Here is a 21,298-nt window from a genome sequence, read left to right as displayed (position 1 = left end):
AAAAATGACAATGTAATGCTGAAGCTTTGTAAGGCACTTGGAGTATTGTGAGCAGTTTTGGGCCCCTTATCTAAGAAAGAATATGCTGGCCTTGGAGAGGGTACAAAAGAGGTTCATAAAAATGATTTTGGGAGTGAAAGGCTTGTCATATTAGAAGTGTTTGATGGCCCTGTGCTGTACTCACTGGAATTTAGAAAAATGAGGAGGTATCTCATTGAGACCTAATGGTTGTTGAAAGGCCTAGATAGAGTGGATGTGGGGGAAGGTAGGAGCAGAGAGGACAATCTCAGAATATAGGGATGTCCATTTAGAAAGGAGATGAGGGGGAGTTTCTTTAGCCTTAAGGTGGTGAATCTGTGGAATTTGTTGCCACAGGTGGCTGTGGAGATCAGGTTATCGTGTATATTTACGGTGGAGGTTGGTTGATTCTTGATTAGTCAAGGCATGAAGGGATATGGGGAGAAGGCAGGAGATTGGGGCTGAGAGGGAAATGGATCAGCCATTATCAAAAGGTGGAGCAGGCTTGATGGGACAAATGACCTAATTCTGCACTTATGTCATATGCTCTTATGGTTTACCTAATAACATAGCTACTGAGTGAATAAAGACATGGCCTTTAATAAATCCAGCCACATTATAATGTTGTAATTAAATTATGACAAATCAGTTTTTATTGTGTATCAATTGCTCTCACAGCTGATTGGAACATTGGGTTTTATTATTTCCTTACCAATTAATGGTGGTTCATTCCCAGGACAAAATATAAAGGTGACTTGTAAAATCTTGTACATGACTGTACCAGGGGTTTTCAGTCTGAAGTCTGAACCTGTGGGAATTAGTTCTGTTCATGGATAAATGTACCAGGTTCCCAATGTTAAGAAGAGATTAGATGGATTTGTTCAAAATTAGGGTTGATTTGAAGAAGAAAAATATGGAAAGTTATTTTCACTCTTAGCTGAAGCTGGAGATTGGTTCCAAAGGGAAAAGAATATTAGGGGTTCCTTGATGTTAGTCTGGAACTGAGCATCATTTTCATTCATTTTTATTTGCTCAGTCCTGAAGAAATAAGAGACTATACTGTCTATAAAGACAATCATTCCTCAATAGAAGATGTAAGTCTGAAATAATGACATTGCTATGATTAGCCATATGAAGACCTTAAGGTGACATCAAATCCATCAAACTTAAAGTAATTATTATTCCCGCAGCTATTGGTTATACTCCACATTTTCTTGATAGTAACACATAAAATGCTGGAGGTACTCAGCAGGTCAGGCAACATCAATTAAGGGAAATGAAAAGTCAATTCTGGGAAGGGGGTTTCAGATAGGTCTTACAGAACGGATGCATAATGATTTGATTTTCAACTGCTCTGCATGTGACTGCAAAAAAGTGCACCTAACCTGGGTTTGGTTGTACAAGTCGTCGGTTAGGTCGTATTTGGAATATTGTGTTCACCCTGCTTAACAACGATACCATTAAGCTTGAAAGTCTGCTTAGGAGATTTACAAGGATATTGCCAGGATTCAAGGGACTGAGTTATGGAGAGAGGCTGAGTAAGTTGGAACTTTTCTCTTTGGAGCGTAGGAGATTGAGGAGTGATCTTTTTCCTGGAGTTGGGGAGTCACAAACTAGTGTGCATCGGTTTAAAATGGAGTGGGGGGGAAGATTTAATAGGAATCTGAGGTGAAACCTTTTCATCCTGTGAGTATATGGAATGAGCTGCCAGAGGAAGTGTTTGAGGCAGATAAATTATGAACATTTAAAAGGTTCTTGGGCAGGTACACAGATAAGAAAAGTTTATAAAGCTATGGGCCAAACACAGGCAAATAGGACTCATTTAAATGGGAATCTAGGCCAGCAAGAATCTGCTGGGTCAGAGGTCCAAGCTTTGTGAACCTATGGTCTCACCAATGTAGAAGAGGCAATAGAATGTAGCAGACAAGTTGGAGGAAGAGTCCATGCATCACTGCATCACCTGGAAGGGCTGTTTAGGTCCCTATGTGGTGGTTAGGAAGGAGCTGTCAAAACAAATATTGCACCTCCTATGGGGTAGGGGGAAGCGCCTGGGCTCATGGGGTGGTGGGTAGAGATGGATGAGCAGATCAGCAGTCACAGAGGGAGTGGTTCCTGTAGAAGAAGAAAGGAAGGATATTGGTGTGGAGGAGATGTGGTTAGTGTGAGGGTGCCAGTTGCTCTGAGACCCACTCCCACCCATATCTTCTGTTCCTACTCCTTTCTTCTTTCTGCAGGGACTGCCACCTCTGTGACTTCCTGTTCTGCTCATTATTACCCCCTGCGCCCCCCTCCCCAGCAACCTTCCTTTCTGATTCACTTCCAGTCCTCCTTCCGCCCTCCTCAGTCCATCAGTCCCTGTTGGTCCCTGTTTCACTTCTTCTTTATACTGGCTATCTCCCCTCTCCATTTTAAGTCCTGAGGCAGGGTTTTGACGTGAAACAGGTACAAGTCCTTTCCCACCATCGATGATGCTCAACCTGTTTGGTTCCTCCAACAAACCTTTTGGTGTTGCTTCAGATTCCAGTATCTACTGTATCTACTGTCTGCATAAAAATGATCTTCAAATTTGCAATTAAAAGATGTATTTTTTGTTTTAGGTTTCTTACAGATTATCTACCACAATGGATAAATATGATGTTATCAGGCAGATTGGTGAAGGAGCATTTGGAAAAGCTTTCTTGGTTAAAGCCAAAGGTGACAGCACACGGGTTGTGATAAAACAGATTAAAATGGCAAAGGTGAGGGTGACATCCAAAATAAATCTACTCTAGACTGAAAATATGGTTAAATGTAAGATATTTAATGAACAAAACCAGTTGTTTCCTGCCAATAAGACAAAAATTGTACAGATTATATGTGGTTTGCATTTGTAATAACTACCTAACTGGTGAAACGTATTAAAATGGTTCTTTATGATCTTTTTAACAATCTCTCTGGTCTTCACTCTGCTTCCTGATCTTCTCCCCATTCTTTCTGACTACCTTCTAGTCTTTGCCTAATCTTATATTCTTTCCTGCATTACTAAACTTCTCTATGACCATCACCATCACCAACAGGAACCTACGCGCCCCCCCGTACTATACTACTACCTTCTGTCCAGCCCCCGCCCCCCCCCCCCAACTCACCACACTCCCCTTGCTTCTGGTTCTCCTCCACCCTTTCTAGATCTACTGCTATTATGGGTGATTATGGAAGAAATGCCTGCATGCATGCGAAGTGCTGAGAATTTCCTGTTATACTATGCATGAAGCTTTGGGTGTTGTGTACAGCAGAAATGGCACTCTCACAGTCCCAGACCAAAATGTCTTGCACCCGCCCTCTGCCCAGTCCTCTTTTCATAGAAACGTAGAAACATAGAAAACCTACAGCACAATACAGGCCCAAAGCTGTGCCGAACATATCCTTACCTTAGAAATTACCTAGGTTTACCCATAGCCCTCTATTTTTCTGAGCTCCATGTACCTGTCCAGGAGTCTCTTAAAATACCCTATCGTATCCGCCTCCACCACCGTTGCCAGCAGCCCATTCCACGCACTCACCACCCTCTGCATAAAAAACTTACCCCTGATATTTCCTCTCTACTTCCAAGCACCTTAAAACCGTGCCCTCTCGTGCTAGCCATTCCAGCCCTGGGAAGAAGCCTTCTTAACCACAGAGTCAACCTGCGCAGCAGCCTTGAGTGTCCTATGGACCCCAAGATCCCTCTGATCCTCCACACTGCCAAGGTCTTACCTTTAATTCTATATTATATTCCGTCATCATATTTGACCTACCAGGACTATAAAAATATGTCCTGAAGAGTTTCCGGCATCTTCAGTGGGAGGTTAATGACCTGAAAAATTAACTCCTTTCCTCTATCCATGAGCTGAGTTGCTGAGCACTTCCACGATTTTCTGTTTTTATAACTTAAAAATATTTTATCTTTTTGCTCTCAGATGCGCCAGAAAGAAAGAGAAGCTTCTTTTAAAGAAGTGATGCTTATGGAAAAAATGAAGCATCCTAACATTGTTACATTTCTGGATTCATTTGAAGGTCTCTATTTTTCTTTCTTTTCAGATAACTGCAGTATATTTTCAGTTAACTGGTGATTTAAAGTACTGATTTCTATCATGTGGGTAAAGACAACCAACCATTTGGTGATACATTGTCCCATTGCTTCTATTTCACAGGAAGTGTCCTGCTCGGCTAAAATATTTTGACTGAATTGATGTTTGGCACTAACCCTCCTTCTCCTCCTTCCTTTGCAAAACAATATGTTAGGATAAAGAGCTGACCCCAGTCCTTTAAGTACGAAAAAGGATTACATTAAAACTGCAAGTCTATATTTTGTGTTAATATACTTGAACATATATTCTGTGTTTAGAGTCCATTGTTATAGGTGCTGTGCTTCAGAAGCTGGAGAGACCCTCACACATTCGTATTTTATATGAACAATAAAGTAACTTCCTATGTGGGCCAGGTGTGATTGTTGTCTTGATCAATCCAAGGAACGTTTAGGTCTCCCATGGTCTAGATTTCTATAAATGGCATCCAGAACCCCATTCCAGAACCTATAGAAAGCCCTCTGGGCTTCCCATCATTTGGACTCCAGTCTGTACTTCCTACCAAAATATATTGATGCCATGGCTTTAGCAGAAGTCTGGACAGTTGAGTTTTTGACTTATCCTGGCTCCTACTTGTTTAAGCACAGCCTAAAATTAAAGCTAATTCCCACAATCTGTTGTTTGTTAGTTGAATACTTTTTCTTCTTGACTGCTTTCTTGAATTTCATTTAAAGCCATATGGATGATGTTAGTTAAATAAATCTCCTTTTAAAAGCCATGGACATGATTTATAAAAGGAATCATTTGTATCTCATTTGCAGAGAGACAAGATCTATACATAGTAATGGAGTACTGTGATGGTGGTGACCTGATGCACAGAGTCAATATGCAACAAGGTGTTTGGTTTGAAGAGGACCAGGTAGGGACCAAATATGCTCTTGATTTGGTGGGTAGACATGAGGCGTGCTGTATGCTGTAGGATGTGGAGCAGGGGAAGAAATCCTGGATTCACTAGACTTAAACAGAACAATAGAATAGTACAGCACAGGAACAGGTTCTTCAGCTCACTATGTCTGTGCTGAACACAATGCCAAATTAAACTAATCCCTTCTCCATGCACATTCAAGATTCAAGATCCAAAGTACATTTATTATCAAAGTATGAATGCAATATACAACCCTGAGCTATGTCTTCCCACAGACAGCCACGAAACAAAGAAACACCATGGAACTGATCAAACACCCAACGTGCAAAAGAAGAGCAAACAAGGCAAATGGCAAAAATGAGCAGAAAACACAATATAAAACATCAAACCACAAAGTAATCAAAACAGTCTGGAAATGTTCAGTTTAGTTCGGTCCAGTTCAATTCAGTAGCTTGTTGTTCATTAAATGCCAGCCGCAGAGCCAGTCTGCCCTGATCAAAATCGCAGAAAATAGCGATGAAAGCAGGAGTAATCAGAAATCTGAAATACATCATAACATGAACCATAGAGTCCAATTCACAAACCACATTTATTAAACCTTGCCCAAGACCCAAGATTTCAGCGCCATCCTCCTGCAGTGTCTAGCAAGAGGGAGAGAGAGACCGGTCAACCACAGGCACTTTCACTCAGAAGCAGCGAGCAAGAGGGAGAGAGGGACCGGTCAAATGCAGGCAGATGACACTAAATACTCATTTGCCTTCCACTCTCATCCCCGTTGATTTCAATCTTGCTTGATACTTTAATCATCGAGAAATGAAGTCGATCAAGGGGTTGTGCCCTGTCTCCTAACTTCTTGCCCTCAGGCCGAGCACTCTGCTCAGAACTCCCTCACAGACAGCAGAGTGCCAGGTTGCTCAATCAGCCTGAAAACACCATCAACATGTAAATCACTGGTTCCAATAGGAGCAGTATCATAATTGAAAAAAGAAGAAGTAAAAGAAATAGCTTAAATCTCCATTCCCTCCATATTCATGTGTCTATCTAAAAGTAAACACATCTATTCTCAAACAAGAGAGAACCACAGATGCTGGAAGTCCGAGCAACACACACACACAATCTCCTTTTAAGATTTTCCTTCTCATCATAAGTGCATATCATATAATATTTCTACTTTGTCGAGAGGCCTTGATGAAGGATGGTGAGGTCCCAAATGCTGAAGTACCTGAGGCAAGGATCAAGACAAGTTGTGAAAATGGAATGAGAACGGAGCGTAGAACAATATGCTGGACAATATCTTTAGTTGAGCTTATGACTGAGCATTGAACCTCATTTCAGGTGCTTCATAAATACTGAAGTTGGTGCCAACACATGATTGCCATTTAACGGGATGGTCCTGAGCCCATAAAGGTGCTGCGCCAGTTACTCTGGGGCGTTTGAGCTTCTAGACCCCAGAAGCTGGCATGGTTGGGTGCTTGTCATACCAGGACACTCTTCCCCACAGCTAACTCCAGATGGCCCTGGCTGTCCAGAGAGATGCTGATGATAGTCATGGATGAGAACCGGATCCAAGATTGTCCTTTACAGGCATCCAGCACCTTTCCTCAGGTCCGAATACCTCCCAGTCCAGAAGGTGTTGCTGAGTATCCCAAACAGTTCATGAGTCCAAATTTCTGCTCACCATGAGGACCACATTCCCCATTGATAAACCTGGTGGTGGTGGTGGGGCCAAGGGAATGGTGCTGATAGGTTTTGATTTAGAGATGTGGAAAGTGGGATTGAGCTTCAGGGTACTAGGGAGCTGCAAGATGTAAGCCACCGGGTTTACTTTCTTGAGGACCCTGAAGGGCCCAACGAACTTGGGCACCAACTTTCTAGACTCCACCCAGATAGGGAAATCCTGAGTGGAACGTCAGACCTGTTGTCCAGGTTGTGAGGCAAGTTCCTGTCTTCTCCTTCAATTAGCCTTGGTCTCCGACCTCCGGGTAGAGTCCAAAAGCTGCCTTACCTTAATCGATTTCTGCTTGCAGTGTTGGACAAGATCTTTGGCCGCAGAAACCCCAACCGCGGCCTCTTGCTCAGGGAAGAGTGACAGAGAATACCGTGTGCCGAATGCTGTAAAGTGTTGTGGGTAACTTCTGCCCACGTCAAATGACTGCACCTTTCCACAGGTCTTCCTGAGGCCAGGCATCTTAGGGTTTGTTTCAAATCTTGGTTGACTCTCTCTGTCTGGCCATTGGACTATGGGTGAAACCCACGAGAGACATGCTGGTGCACCAATCAGTTTACAGACACCCTCCAGAAACGGGATATGAATTGTGGACCATGATCCATGACAATCTCTACTGGAATACCATGGATTCTGAAAACCTGGTCCAGGACAATTTTGGCCATCTCCACTGCAGATGATGGCATTGTCCAAGGCAATGAATCTGCAGGCCTTTGAAAACTGATCGATAATTACCATGATAGTGGTCTTCCCCTTGGAAGGCAGAAGACCCATGACAAAGTCCATGGAGTTGTGTGCCCCATGGTCTGTTTGGAACCGGTAGAGGACGGAGGAGCCCTTGAGGATGGGTATGGGGCTCCTTGTTCTGGGCACACACCTCACATGCCTGCACATATTGTCCAGCCACTAATACCTTCTATGAACTCGAGAGTCCTGGCAATCCCTGGGTGAACAGTCATTCTTGATGAATGTCCACACTGGAGTACCTGATGGAGTTTGGGTTGAACAGTCAACATGGAGGACCATCCTTAGAAGTCTCCCCTTGTGCCTGGGCCTTGTGAACAAGCTCATCAATACTCAATTGATTGGTGCTATCACCTTAGCTCAGGGCAAAATGGAGGCAAGCTGCATCTCTCCTTCGAGTTTATTCAAATGACGAGACAAGGTTTTTGATTCTTTGACTCTGGTTGATACGCCAAGACAAAATTAAAACGGTTAAAGAAAAGAGGCCACCTGGCCTGCCTGGAATTCAGATGCTTGGCCTCCTGAATATAAGCCGGGTTCTTGTGGTCTGTCCAAACAATTAACAAGCTCATGGCCTCCTCAAGCCTAAGATGCCATTCCTCTAATGCCAACTTAACTGCTAGAGGCTCCTGATTCCCAATGTCATAGTTTCTTTCTGCTGGACATAGCCGCCTGGAGTAGAATGCACGCAGGTTCAGTTAACTGTCTGAAGGTGACCATTGAGACAACATTGGACCCACTCTGATGTCCAAAGCGTCCACCTCCACAATGAAGGGAAGGTCCAGTTAGGTGAAACCAAGTTGGGAGCCTATGTGAACCATTGTTTGAGCTCTGCAAAAGCAGCCTCTGCTTCAGTAGTCCAGATAAAGGGGCCCGTGGATTTCTTAGAGCCCTCAGTGGAGCTACCATGGAGTTGAAGTTCCTGATGAGCTTCCAGTAAAAGTTAACAAACCTCAGGAATCGTTGGACTCGTATGACATTGGATGGTTGTGATCAATCTCTGACTGCTTGTGTTTTGGTAGGGTCCATCTTGAGATTGCATGGGAGATGATGAAACCCAAAAATGAACTGGTCGTCATATGAAATTCGGACTTCTCTAGCTTGACATAAAGTCCATGGTCTAAAAGTCTCTTTAAAATATCCCTGATGTGAGTGACATGCTCCTCCATGGACTTTGAGAAGATTAGGATATCATCAAAGTAGACGATGGTGTACTTATGGAGAGTATCCCGGAGCAAGTTGTTTATAAAGGCCTGAATCTGCTGGAGGTTTGCAAGGCCGAATGGGATAACTAGGTACTTGTGGAGCCTTGTTGATGTATTGAATGCATTCTTCCACTTATCACCTTCCTTTATATGGACCAGATTGTATGCACTCCGCAGGTCTAACTTGGTAAATACTCTTGCTCCTTGGAGAATCTCGAGGGGAGTATTCATGAGTGGAAATGGGGTTACGATTCTTGGCTGTTATGTGGTTTAATCCTTTATAATCAATGCATGGCTGCAGGCTCCCATCTTTCTTTCGTACGAAGAAGATGCCTGCGGCGGCTCATGAGGTGGAGGGCTGAATGAATACCACAGCAAGACTCTCGTTTATATACGCTTACATTGCGCTTCTCTCTGGATCTGAGAGCACGTATAATTGGCCTCCATGGAGGACAAGAAACTGGCAGAAGATCGATAGCACAGTCGTAGGGTCAGTGTGGTGGAAGAGTCGAGGCCTTTCCCTTGCTGAAGATCTCCCTGCTGCACCTGATGACCCCGGGATCTCTGTCTCAGAGGCCGATGTTAGGCTGTGTTTAAAGATAGTGAACCATCACAAGGCAGAAGATCCTGATGGAGTACCTGGTAAGGCTCTGAAAACCTGTGCCAACCAACTAGCAGGAGTATTCAAGGACACTTTCAACCTCTCACTGCTACAGGCAGAAATTTCCACTTGCTTCAGAAGGCAACAATTATACCAGTGCCTAAGAAGAATAATGTGGGCTGCCTTAATGACTATTGCCCGGTAGCACTCACATCGACAGTGATTAAATGCTTTGAGAGATTGGTTATGACTAGACTGAACTCCTGCCTCAGCGAGGACCTGGACCCATTGCAATTTGCCTATAATAATATAGAAATAATAATATAATTGTCAATAATACAGAAACTAGTGTCTTCCACATGATCCCCTATCTTCTTCTGCAACACCACTGTCTGTTGCTGAATCTGCCTGGAACTTAGTGGTTGACTGTCCAAGACAGTTTTGGACATGGACTGGCTCAACCCTTGCAGTGATATGTTGAGTCAACAGGAAGTCCCCAAGTCCAGGTAATTACCAGCTGCCCCAGAGTCCACCAAAGCCTTCACCTGTCTTCTGTTAATACCCCAGGAGATCTCTGCCTTCAGCGTGATGCTTGAACCCTTAGGGTTGGGAATGGAGGCTGTTTCTGTCACAGTCCTCCCAGCCCAGGACAGTCTTACCAGTTGTCCTGATGGCTGCAGCTTCAGACATCTGGCCCACGGGTGACTTGCTTCCCTGCAGTATTAGCATTAGCCTCGATTCCGACGCCAGGACCTCTCATTGGCGGAGAGCCTTGTGTAACTGATCTGCGTGGGGTCGACTGAGTCCCAAGCAGGAGGCAGGCTGATCATCGGGGGGGGGGGTGGAACCGTGATGGGTTGGGGCCAGGCTTGGGTTAGCCCTCTTTGGCCCCATGATGTAGTCCCTCTTATGATCTGCCAGGCGACTATTGAGGCGAATGGACAGGTCAATGAGAACCTCTCCCCCTTGCTGGCTCTCTTAAGGTGATGGCAGCCTTTAGTTTGTCCCGGAGTCTGTGGTGGTATAGAGTGGCTAAGGCTTCTCTGTTCCAACCACTCTCTTGGGCCAAAGTCTAGAACTCAATAACATAGTCAGCCACTGACTGTCCACCCTGTCAAATCTTCATCAGGCAGTCTTCATCTTCATCTGGCTCCACTGGGGATGGAACATCTTCCTCATGGTGGCCATGAATTCCTCCAAGTCCAAACAAATCTCTGACCTTCGTTCCCAATGCACAAAGGCCCAGACGTGGGCTCTCCCAGTCAAGAGGGAGAACATGAAGGCCACCTTTCTGTGCTCTGAAGGAAACTGGGACGGCTGGAGTTGGAACACTAATGAGCATTGAGTGAGGAAGCCATGGCAAGAACCCAGATATATTGGCTCCACAGAGTGACTGACAGGCTCATCCAAGTGACTCTGCCTTCCTGCTTGTGGAGGTTGACACTCGGCAGCCTGGAGGCTGTGCATCTCCAGGCTCTGTCTGGAAATCTTTTCACTGTGGCTGGCCACAGCAGATGAAAGACACTGATACCCTGCCGGATCCATGTTTAGGGTCAATCATACTGTGACGAGAGACCTTGATGAAGGATGGTTTGGACGCAAATGCTGGAGTATCTGAGGCAAGGATCGAGACACGGTATGAAAACTGGAACAAGGACTGAACACAAAACAAAATGCCCAACCATATCTCTGTTGAGCTTACGATTGAGCACTGAGCCTCTAGATGTGTATTGTAACATCTACTCTGGGAGAAAGATTCTGACTGTCTATCTATACCTTTTATAATTTTATAAACTTCAAGCAGGTCTCCCCTCTGCCACTAACGCTTCAGAGAAAATAACTCAAGTGTGTCCAACTTCTCCTTCTCCTTCTAATCCAGTCAGCATCCTCGTCAAACTCTTCTGTATCCTTTCCAATCTCTCCACATCCTTTCTGAAATAGGGCAACAATAATTGCACACGTCTTTTGTGCATGTACTATCTAACGAGTCTCCTCAGGTATCTTCCAATTCTGATGAAGGGTTGTGGACTTGAAATATTAACTCTCCTTCATTCTGCACTGATGCTGAATCATTTTCAGAACTTCATTATTTGATGCCTGTGGTATTTTGATTTTCAATCTTGTGCCGGTGACAGGGAGGATGCCAAGACTAATTTGAAAGGGAAGGTGACTGCTGGGTTTGCAGACTGAAAGAACAAGGCAAAGCCAAATAGCTCAGACACCCTACAGATTCCATTTAATCAAAGGCCCATGACTCACATCTGACACGTGCAGATGCTCTCATCTAACACCAGAGGACTGCAAGTCAGCAATCAAGACAGAAGTTGTTAGTTATCAGTCTCGCAGGAGGTGGAAAGAAGACTTATAAAGTAGGCAGCTTTCCATGACAATTGGGGAAGGCCAAGCTCAGAAGTTGTTCTCATTGTGTTATGGATAGGTACAGTACAGAAAGAGACCCCTTGGCTCTCCAAGTCTGCACCAACCACCAAACATCACATCTTAACCCATTTCGTTTTCCACATGTTCCCATCAACTCCCCAGATTTTATCAGCAGACACCAAGGGTAATTTACAGTGGCCAATTAATCTCTCAATTTGCATACTTTTGGGAAGTGAGAGGAAAGTGGAGAACCTGAGGGAAAGCCAGGCAGTACTTTGGAAAATAAGGCCAGAATCAAACCTAGGTCAGGGTGAGGCAGCAACTCTGCCAGCTGTGAGAAAGTCATTTTACAAGGCCAACCTTGGCTGCCTTGATTATGCTGCTGGATTGAAGTAAATGTTGTACTCCCATATCAATAAGGCTAATGGGTTACAACTTTAATTTGTAAACACGAGATTCTGCAGATGCTGGAAATCTTCAAAGTTTTAAAGTACTTTTATTATCAACAAATACATAAATTATACAACCTTGAGATTTGTTTGCTTACAGGCAGCCACAAAGCAAGAAACCCAAAAGAACCCAATTAAAAAAAAATAAAGACCAATGCCAGATGCACAGAGGAAGGGCAAAAACATAATTCATACAAACAATAGATGTGAGCAAGAACATTCCGAACCAAAATGAGTCCTGAATACTCAAGAAGGGTCTCACCCTGAAATGTCATCTCCATAGAATATTCCCCTCTGTAGATGCTGCCTGACTTGCTGAGTTCTCCTAGTATTTTATGCGTGTTACACTTTAATTTGTATGCTTAGACTCCCACCTTCCTTAAGTTTGGAACCTACATGAGGCTGGATGGGAATAAGGCAGGTTGGAGCCAGAATGCCAAGTTTTCAAATTCTGACCAGTCCAGGGGAGAGGATGTGGGTACAGGGAAGGAAAGTGGGATAACTGCTAAAATGGCACTTATTAGGGTTTCCACAGTTGATTGTTCTTGAACTTAAATGTGAAACCTAAATGGTACTTCGCTAACCTTTCCATTAGGTCTTGGACTGGTTTGTACAAATCTGCCTGGGACTGAAGCACATTCATGATAGGAAGATCCTGCACCGGGACATTAAAACACAGGTAAAAGGTGAAGAAAATAATAATAATAAGCAGATATATTCAATCCTGTTGGAAACATTTTGAGTTTTTTTCAAAATATTTTACCTTTAAAATATCTTATCACTCTAAATATTTGATGGAATGCCAATCGCTAATCAAAATTGAATATACTTGAAACGTTTGTAGTGAAATAGTATCTAGAAATATAATTGTAATCGTTTTCAGCGATTACTAGATTTCAAATTAATAAATGTGAATGGTTTAATTAAAAGCCATTCTAGGAGCCTTTGTGTTGTGCCACACTCAGTTTATTACTAAGCTAACAAGACTTTCTGAAATGTCTACAATCCTAAATATATCTGAATTCCTGTGAGTTTCTTACCTGTGTATTCTTTTTCTGTTCAAAACTGTTTGCTACTCCCTTATGTTGGGAGTACCAAGTGAAATAGGTCATAAATTAGTACCACTGGCCTCGGGACAATGTTCCAATGGCCACTCCTGATAAAGAACGACCATTTTTTTCACTACCTCATTTCATCATGGTGATACAAAACGTTTCAGTTCCAATGAATTAAACACGGTGCAACTATGTTTATGTTCCTTCTTTTCTTTTGACTTTGTGATATTAACTGGCATTTGGGAAAAATAGTGAATTTCATGACTGGAATTAAACATTGGTTTTTCACACTAGAAAAATGGTCACAATTGGCTTGTGAGTGTGCTGTCTTTGTCATAGATATCTTTATGAAAACTAATAATATTTTCATTCTTAGAACATTTTTCTTTGTAATAATGGAAAAACTGCAAAACTAGGAGACTTTGGAATAGCACGTATGTTGAACAAGTAAGTTGTCTTTGAGATTACAGTTTTCTTATGCAAATAATCTAATGGATTGTGTACAGGAAACTTCAACCAAGATATACCATGGCCTTCAATTATGAAGGGAGGTTGAAAAAGTTAAATCAGGTATATTTAGAGATAACTCAACAGATTGACAGGAAGGTTTGATATAAATAGAGAAAACCTATTCCCTTGATGAATGAATCAACAACTGGAAGTTATAGATTTAAAATCATTTTCAAACAAATGAGAAAATAACTGAGGAGAAATATTTTAACTCCGAACGTTGTCATAATCTGTAATGTTCCTTCTAACAAAGTGGTGGAAGTTGGTTTCGCAAGTAATTGTAAATGAGTCATGGAGGGCTGTGGATGAGAAAATTAATCTGTTATAGACAAAAGGCAAGTGTTCTTTGAAATGACAAAAGCAGCTTTTACATTAGGTCTAAATGATTCCTAGATGTTGTGACAACCACCAATATGAGAGAACCTCACTTTGTATATTAACTTTGCACACTTTATTTATTGCCATAACAACATAGAAATTGTGTCATTGCAAGTTTTTGATTCCTAAAATGTAAACAGGATTATCATTTTAGTTCAATTTTTTGAATGGAAAAATATTAAAGCTATATCAGATTTCATATATAGAAGCAAGATATTAGGTCCATGGGTCTGCAAAAGCAATTTTAAATGACATTTAACTAAAGTGCTGAAGAATCAGGTGCCCTTTCAATTGCATTTTACAACCACTTGGAAAAATTCTTGTAGATGAGGAAAATGCTCTGAGATTCTGAGGCAATTTTTCCTCTTGACTTGCATTACAGTTAAGATACTTTAGAAATAGTTTTATACTCAATACCAAATGCTGAAAATCTGTTCCCCATAGGAATTCATAATGCCAACAAAACTGGAAATAATAATGAGCCTTATATTTTATTTTTGAACCCATGAAGCAGTGGTCTATTATTGATAATGGATCACATTTTTCAGTAACAGGATTTTTTTTTCTTCAGCTAAAGTTTGATATTTATTCTGTTTTTAGAATATTTGATTGTAGACTAGTATATTCCTTCCACATAGTCTAATATTGAATGGCTGTCATGATACAAATGAAAATCATTGCCATGAAATTAATTATGTTAATTGAATTAATTAATTGTAACAACAACAGATTATGTAAAAGTAATGCACTAACTAATAACACACTGTTATTTGAATTATTTTGTTTTCTACTATTCAGGAAAAGCTCCAATAGACAATAGACAATACGTGCAGGAGTAGGCCATTCGGCCCTTTGAGCCAGCACCGCCATTCACTGTGATCATGGCTGATCATCCACAATCAGTATCCAGTTCCTGCCTTATCCTCATAACCTTTGATTCCGCTATCTTTAAGAGCTCTATCCATCTCTTTTTTGAAAGCATCCAGAGACTTGGCCTCCACAGCCTTCTGGGGCAGAGCATTCCATATATCCACCACTCTCTGGATGAAAAAGTTTTTCCTCAACTCCGTTCTAAATGGCCTACCCCTAATTCTTAAACTGTGGCTTCTGGTTCTGGACTCACCCATCAGCGGGAACATGCTTCCTGCCTGCAGCATGTCCAATCCCATAATAATCTTATATGTTTCAATAAGATCCCCTCTCAGCCTTCTAAATTCCAGAGTATACAAGCCCAGTCGCTCCAATCTTTGGACATATGACAGTCCCGCCATCCCGGAAATTAACCTTGTGAACCTATGCTGCATTTCCTCAATAGCAAGAATGTCCTTCCTCAAATTTGGAGACCAAAACTGCACACAGTACTCCAGGTGTGGTCTCACCAGGGCCCTGTACAGCTGCAGAAGGATCTCTTTGCTCTTATACCCATGGGAGTGTATTACAGACATCAGTGCTTGTAAAGTTACTGTGAGCCACGTAATAGTTTTTCAATACTTGAGTTAATTAAGCTGCTAATCAAATTGGGTTTTATTTCAGAGAGTGGTTTTATATTAAAATGTATACTGTGGCTCAAAGTGGATCAAAGGTGTCAAATTATTTATGTTGCATCATATAATTTTTGCTATTTTGGTTTCCTGTTTTGTATTCTTCTTGTAGTACCATGGAGTTAGCACATACATGCATAGGAACACCATACTATTTATCTCCTGAAATATGTGAAAATCGACCATACAATAACAAAACGTAAGTATTTTGCATTTATCCTACTGCCGGTATCACCTTTTATTTAGTATCACCAAATTTTGACCATAAAATATTGGAGTGCAAACACATTATGGTCTAAATTTGGTTCAGCATTCATTCAGTTAAGTCCAGTCAATGAATAGGGCAATAAGTTATCGCAGTTCGGATCCCTCTCTGAAATTGGAAGTTTCATCAATTACAGGCCAGTGAAAAGATAATTCAAATGTAAACAATAAGAACATTAGAAAAAGGAGCAGTAGATAATCTGGCCCTGTGAGCCTTCTATACCATTCTTTGTGATCATAAGTGATCTACATCAATGTGCTATCCACCTATCTATTCATTCCCTTAATATCTAGGAATCTATCTATTTCTTTTCTGAATTAATGAACTCAATGACTGAACCTCCACAGCCTTCAAGAATAGAGAAGTCCAAAGATTCATCTCCCTCAACGAGAAGAAATTTCTCCTCATCTCAGCCCTTGAATAGCCAATCCCCAATCTGTAGGTATTGCAGGTGCTGGAATAACGAGCAAAATGTAAATGCTTGGAGGAACCCAGCAGACCAGGCAGCCTCTGTTGAGGCAAGGAGATGTTTGAGATTTTGGATGAGACCCTGCATGGGGACTAACTGTATAAAAGAAGCATAGTCAGCAGAGAGAAGAGAGAAGGAACCAGCTGAGGTGGAGGATGATGGGCAGATAGAGTCAGGTGAAGAAGATGAGGGATTAGTTTTGAGATAGAGCCTAGTAGATGATCAAATTTCAAAGTTCAAAATAAATTGATTATCGAAGTACATATAGGTCACCATATAGAACCCTGAGATTCATTTTTCTTGGGGGTATTCACAGTAAATACAAAGAAACAACAGAAAAAAACAAGCAAAATAATATCAAGAACATGAGATGAAGAGTCCTTGATATCCTTGATAGTAAGTACATAGGATGTTGGAATAGTTCAGTGTTGGGGAAGTGAAGTTAAGTAAAGTTATCCCCTCTGGTTCAAGAGCCTGATCATTGAAGGGGTAGCTTTTCATGGTGTTGGTCCTGAGGCTCCTGTACCTCCTTTTTGATGGCAGCAGTGAGGAGAGCATGGCTTGGATGGTGGGGGTCTCTGATGATGGATGCTATTTTTCTGTGACAGCACTCCATGGGGATGCACTTAATGGTGGGGAAGGCTTTACCCATGATGGGCTGGGCTATATCCACTAATTTTTCAGTCTTTTTCTGTTCAAGGGATTGGTGTTATCATACCAGACTATGATGTAGTCAGTCAATAAATTCTCCACTGCACATCTATAGAAGTTTGCCAAAGTTTTAGTTGACATGATAAGTGGAAGCAGGCTTTACTGATAAGGGATGAAGATGTACTTCCATAATCTAATCAATCATTCCTGGTATGGCAAACCAGCCACTGTTGCAACCTGTCCAGTGAATCTTCACAGCAATGCCTTTATAGTAGATATAGTCTTTCTTTAGGTAAGGAAACCAAAACGGTGCACAATACTCCAGGCGCAGACTGATCACGTTTTTATATAATTGTAGTAATATGTCGTTACTCCAGTACTTAAGTTTCTTTGTGTTAAAGACTAAAATACCATTTGCCTTCCTAATTACTTGCTACACTTGACTTTGGGCATTGGGATGAAATTAGAGCTCCTGGTGAAAATACACACAATCTCCAAATCCTGTGAACTCCACACAGAAAGCATCAGAGCTGTGCCTTGGTGCCTCCTCACCCTGTCCAGATCACAAAACTGACTACTGCTGAGGGTTGCTAAAATATTATCCATGCAAGCTGAGCATCCTCTTAGCTTTCAGCGGTATGTCAGTGAGGATACACCTTGTAGGATTAACTTCCCTAACACTTTGATCACATAATGGCAAAAGAAAATATTTTACATTTAAACAGAATCTGTTAAAATCAAAGTGTAACATTCAAAGAGCTTAGGCAGAAACTGAAATAAAGAATGAAACAATTTTGTGTGATTGTAGTTATTTTATTAGATCGGTGGCAAAACTAAGTAGAATATTTATCAGGGGCTGATCTAGTGTGACATTATGATGATCAATTGTATTCAAAGACAATACCTTAAAGTACATCAAAGTTGCTGGTGAACGCAGCAGGCCAGGCAGCATCTGTAGGAAGAGGTGCAGTCAACGTTTCAGGCCGAGACCCTTCGTCAGGACTAACTGAAGGAAGAGTGAGTAAGGGATTTGAAAGTTGGAGGGGGAAGGGGGAGATCCAAAATGATAGAAGAAGACAGGAGGGGGAGGGATGGAGCCAAGAGCTGGACAGGTGATAGGCAAAAGGGGATACGAGAGGATCATGGGACAGGAGGTCCGGGAAGAAAGACAAGGGGGGGGGGGACCCAGAGGATGGGCAAGGAGTATAGTCAGAGGGACAGAGGGAGAAAAAGGAGAGTGAGAGAAAGAATGTGTGCATAAAAATGAGTAACAGATGGGATACGAGGGGGAGGTGGGGCCTTAGCGGAAGTTAGAGAAGTCGATGTTCATGCCATCAGGTTGGAGGCTACCCAGACGGAATATAAGGTGTTGTTCCTCCAACCTGAGTGTGGCTTCATCTTTACAGTAGAGGAGGCCGTGGATGGACATGTCAGAATGGGAATGGGATGTGGAATTAAAATGTGTGGCCACTGGGAGATCCTGCTTTCTCTGGCGGACAGAGCGTAGATGTTCAGCAAAGCGGTCTCCCAGTCTGCGTCGGGTCTCGCCAATATATAAAAGGCCACATCGGGAGCACCGGACGCAGTATATCACCCCAGTCGACTCACAGGTGAAGTGTTGCCTCACCTGGAAGGACTGTTTGGGGCCCTGAATGGTGGTAAGGGAGGAAGTGTAAGGGCATGTGTAGCACTTGTTCCGCTTACACGGATAAGTGCCAGGAGGGAGATCAGTGGAGAGGGATGGGGGGGACGAATGGACAAGGGAGTTGTGTATGGAGTGATCCCTGCGGAATGCAGGGGGGGGGGAAGGGAAAGATGTGCTTAGTGGTGGGATCCCGTTGGAGGTGGCGGAAGTTACGGAGAATAATATGTTGGACCCGGAGGCTGGTGGGGTGGTAGGTGAGGACCAGGGGAACCCTATTCCTAGTGGGGTGGCGAGAGGATGGAGTGAGAGCAGATGTACGTGAAATGGGGGAGATGCGTTTAAGAGCAGAGTTGATAGTGGAGGAAGGGAAGCCCCCTTCTTTAAAAAAGGAAGACATCTCCCTCGTCCTAGTATGAAAAGCCTCATCCTGAGAGCAGATGCAGCGGAGACGGAGGAATTGCGAGAAGGGGATGGCGTTTTTGCAAGAGACAGGGTGAGAAGAGGAATAGTCCAGGTAGCTGTGAGAGTCAGTAGGCTTATAGTAGACATCAGTGGATAAGCTGTCTCCAGAGACAGAGACAGAAAGATCTAGAAAGGGGAGGGAGGTGTCGGAAATGGACCAGGTAAACTTGAGGGCAGGGTGAAAGTTGGAGGCAAAGTTAATAAAGTCAACGAGTTCTGCATGCGTGCAGGAAGCAGCGCCAATGCAGTCATCGATGTAGCGAAGGAAAAGTGGGGGACAGATACCAGAATAGGCACGGAACATAGATTTTTCCACAAACCCAACAAAAAGGCAGGCATAGCTAGGACCCATACGGGTGCCCATAGCTACACCTTTAGTTTGGAGGAAGTGGGAGGAGCCAAAGGAGAAATTATTAAAAGTAAGGACTAATTCCGCTAGACGGAGCAGAGTGGTGGTAGAGGGGAACTGATTAGGTCTGGAATCCAAAAAGAAGCGTAGAGCTTTAAGACCTTCCTGATGGGGGATGGAAGTATATAAGGACTGGACATCCATGGTGAAAATAAAGCGGTGGGGGCCAGGGAACTTAAAATCATCGAAAAGTTTAAGAGCGTGTCCATCCACGGCCTCCTCTACTGTAAAGATGAAGCCACACTCAGGTTGGAGGAACAACACCTTATATTCTGTCTGGGTAGCCTCCAACCTGATGGCATGAACATCGACTTCTCTAACTTCCGCTAAGGCCCCACCTCCCCCTCGTACCCCATCTGTTACTCATTTTTATACACACATTCTTTCTCTCACTCTCCTTTTTCTCCCTCTGAATATACCTCTTGCCCATCCTCTGGGTCCCTCCCCCCCTTGTCTTTCTCCCCGGACCTCCTGTCACATGATCCTCTCGTATCCCCTTTTGCCTATCACCTGTCCAGCTCTTGGCTCTATCCCTCCCCTCCTGTCTTCTCCTATCATTTTGGATCTCCCCCTCCCCCTCCAACTTTCAAATCCCTTACTCACTCTTCCTTCAGTTAGTCCTGACGAAGGGTCTCGGCCTGAAACGTCGACTGCACCTCTTCCTACAGATGCTACCTGGCCTGCTGCGTTCACCAGCAACTTTGATGTGTGTTGCTTGTATTTCCAGCATCTGCAGAATTCCTGTTGTTTACCTTAAAGTACATATTGCAGTGAAGTTAAACCATGTAAAAGTCTTCCTTAGAATAACATCACAACTATATTGAAGTCTTCTGTACTGAATCAACGCTATTTGAACACAATTTTTTATATTTATGGCTAAATCTTTTATATGGATTTCTTTTCTCATTGTTTGTGAAATTGTTTTTGATTTTTATAGTGATATTTGGTCTCTTGGATGTGTCCTATACGAGTTATCCACCCTGAGCCATCCAGTAAGTGCCATGATTGTCAGAAATAATACCAATGATGTATTTTTATGTGCAATTCTGAATGCTAAACAGCCAGTGCACCATCAATTCAAGAATATAAATGCAAAGTTCCTCCAGCATTTTGTATATGCTTCTCAGATTTCCAGCATCTGCCGATTTTCTCTTGTTTGTGATATAAATGCAAAATATGTTTAATAAAATACAATTCTGTTCCTTCCCACTAGCATGAAATAGTGCTTAAATCATTTCCAAGATTAAATAGAGTTGGGCAACTAAATGTTGAAACTCTACCTAATAGTACTATTATAATACTTTGACTACATATACCCTCAGAACTCAAGGTTCACAATTGCTTTCCTAAGAGAATTAAATATTGCCACAATAAATGCTGTACTTTCCTGTGATGTTACTCATCCAGAAACAAACATTTCTTTGTAAAGAGTGCAATTTTGATGTCAAGAATATTGGCCACTTAATTTTAGCTGTTAACCTCAGGGCCTGTTCTGCACTGTATCTGTAAATAAACAAATACATTAAATTAAATTAATGTGCTGGAAGTCTGATCCTGGTTCACTTTGCCACTTGATTCAGCACTGAATCCAACAGCAAAGCCAAGGTGTCCTCAACTGAGGGGGCCAGATGGACTCGACATCTGACCCCACTGCTCTATGACACAGTGGACTGGCACAATGTAAAACCATTCCATTGGTTTGCATGAGTTGCTCCTGTTGATTGAAAAGATAAATTGATTTCTAATTCTATTTTTTAATGCCAGTTTTAAAAATTAATTTCTAACAGTTAAACACATTTTCAGTAAATTGTCTTTATTTTGCA

The 21,298-nt window shown here is 42.4% G+C and overlaps 1 protein-coding gene across 4 annotated transcripts in view; it reads left to right on the top strand.

Moving 5' to 3' along the window:
- Nucleotides 1–21,298, top strand: part of LOC140200690 (serine/threonine-protein kinase Nek5-like) — a 45,763-nt gene that overhangs the window by 4,372 nt on the left and 20,093 nt on the right. For 3 of the 4 annotated variants that reach the window (XM_072264258.1, XM_072264257.1, XM_072264256.1), the window contains exons 2-8: nucleotides 2,616–2,756; nucleotides 3,954–4,050; nucleotides 4,883–4,980; nucleotides 12,686–12,769; nucleotides 13,522–13,592; nucleotides 15,687–15,773; nucleotides 20,413–20,467. In XM_072264258.1, coding sequence (XP_072120359.1) covers nucleotides 2,640–2,756; nucleotides 3,954–4,050; nucleotides 4,883–4,980; nucleotides 12,686–12,769; nucleotides 13,522–13,592; nucleotides 15,687–15,773; nucleotides 20,413–20,467 — 609 coding nt within the window. In that variant the 5' untranslated portion in view covers nucleotides 2,616–2,639. Of the gene's footprint in view, nucleotides 1–2,615; nucleotides 2,757–3,953; nucleotides 4,051–4,882; nucleotides 4,981–12,685; nucleotides 12,777–13,521; nucleotides 13,593–15,686; nucleotides 15,774–20,412; nucleotides 20,468–21,298 lie in introns of those variants that run through there. The other variant, XM_072264259.1, reaches the window with a different exon arrangement.

Source organism: Mobula birostris, chromosome 7 (genome assembly GCF_030028105.1).
Source record: "Mobula birostris isolate sMobBir1 chromosome 7, sMobBir1.hap1, whole genome shotgun sequence".
NCBI lineage: Eukaryota > Metazoa > Chordata > Chondrichthyes > Myliobatiformes > Myliobatidae > Mobula > Mobula birostris.
The sequence above is the reverse complement of the archived record's forward strand: the minus strand, read 5'-3'. Positions and strand labels throughout refer to the sequence as shown.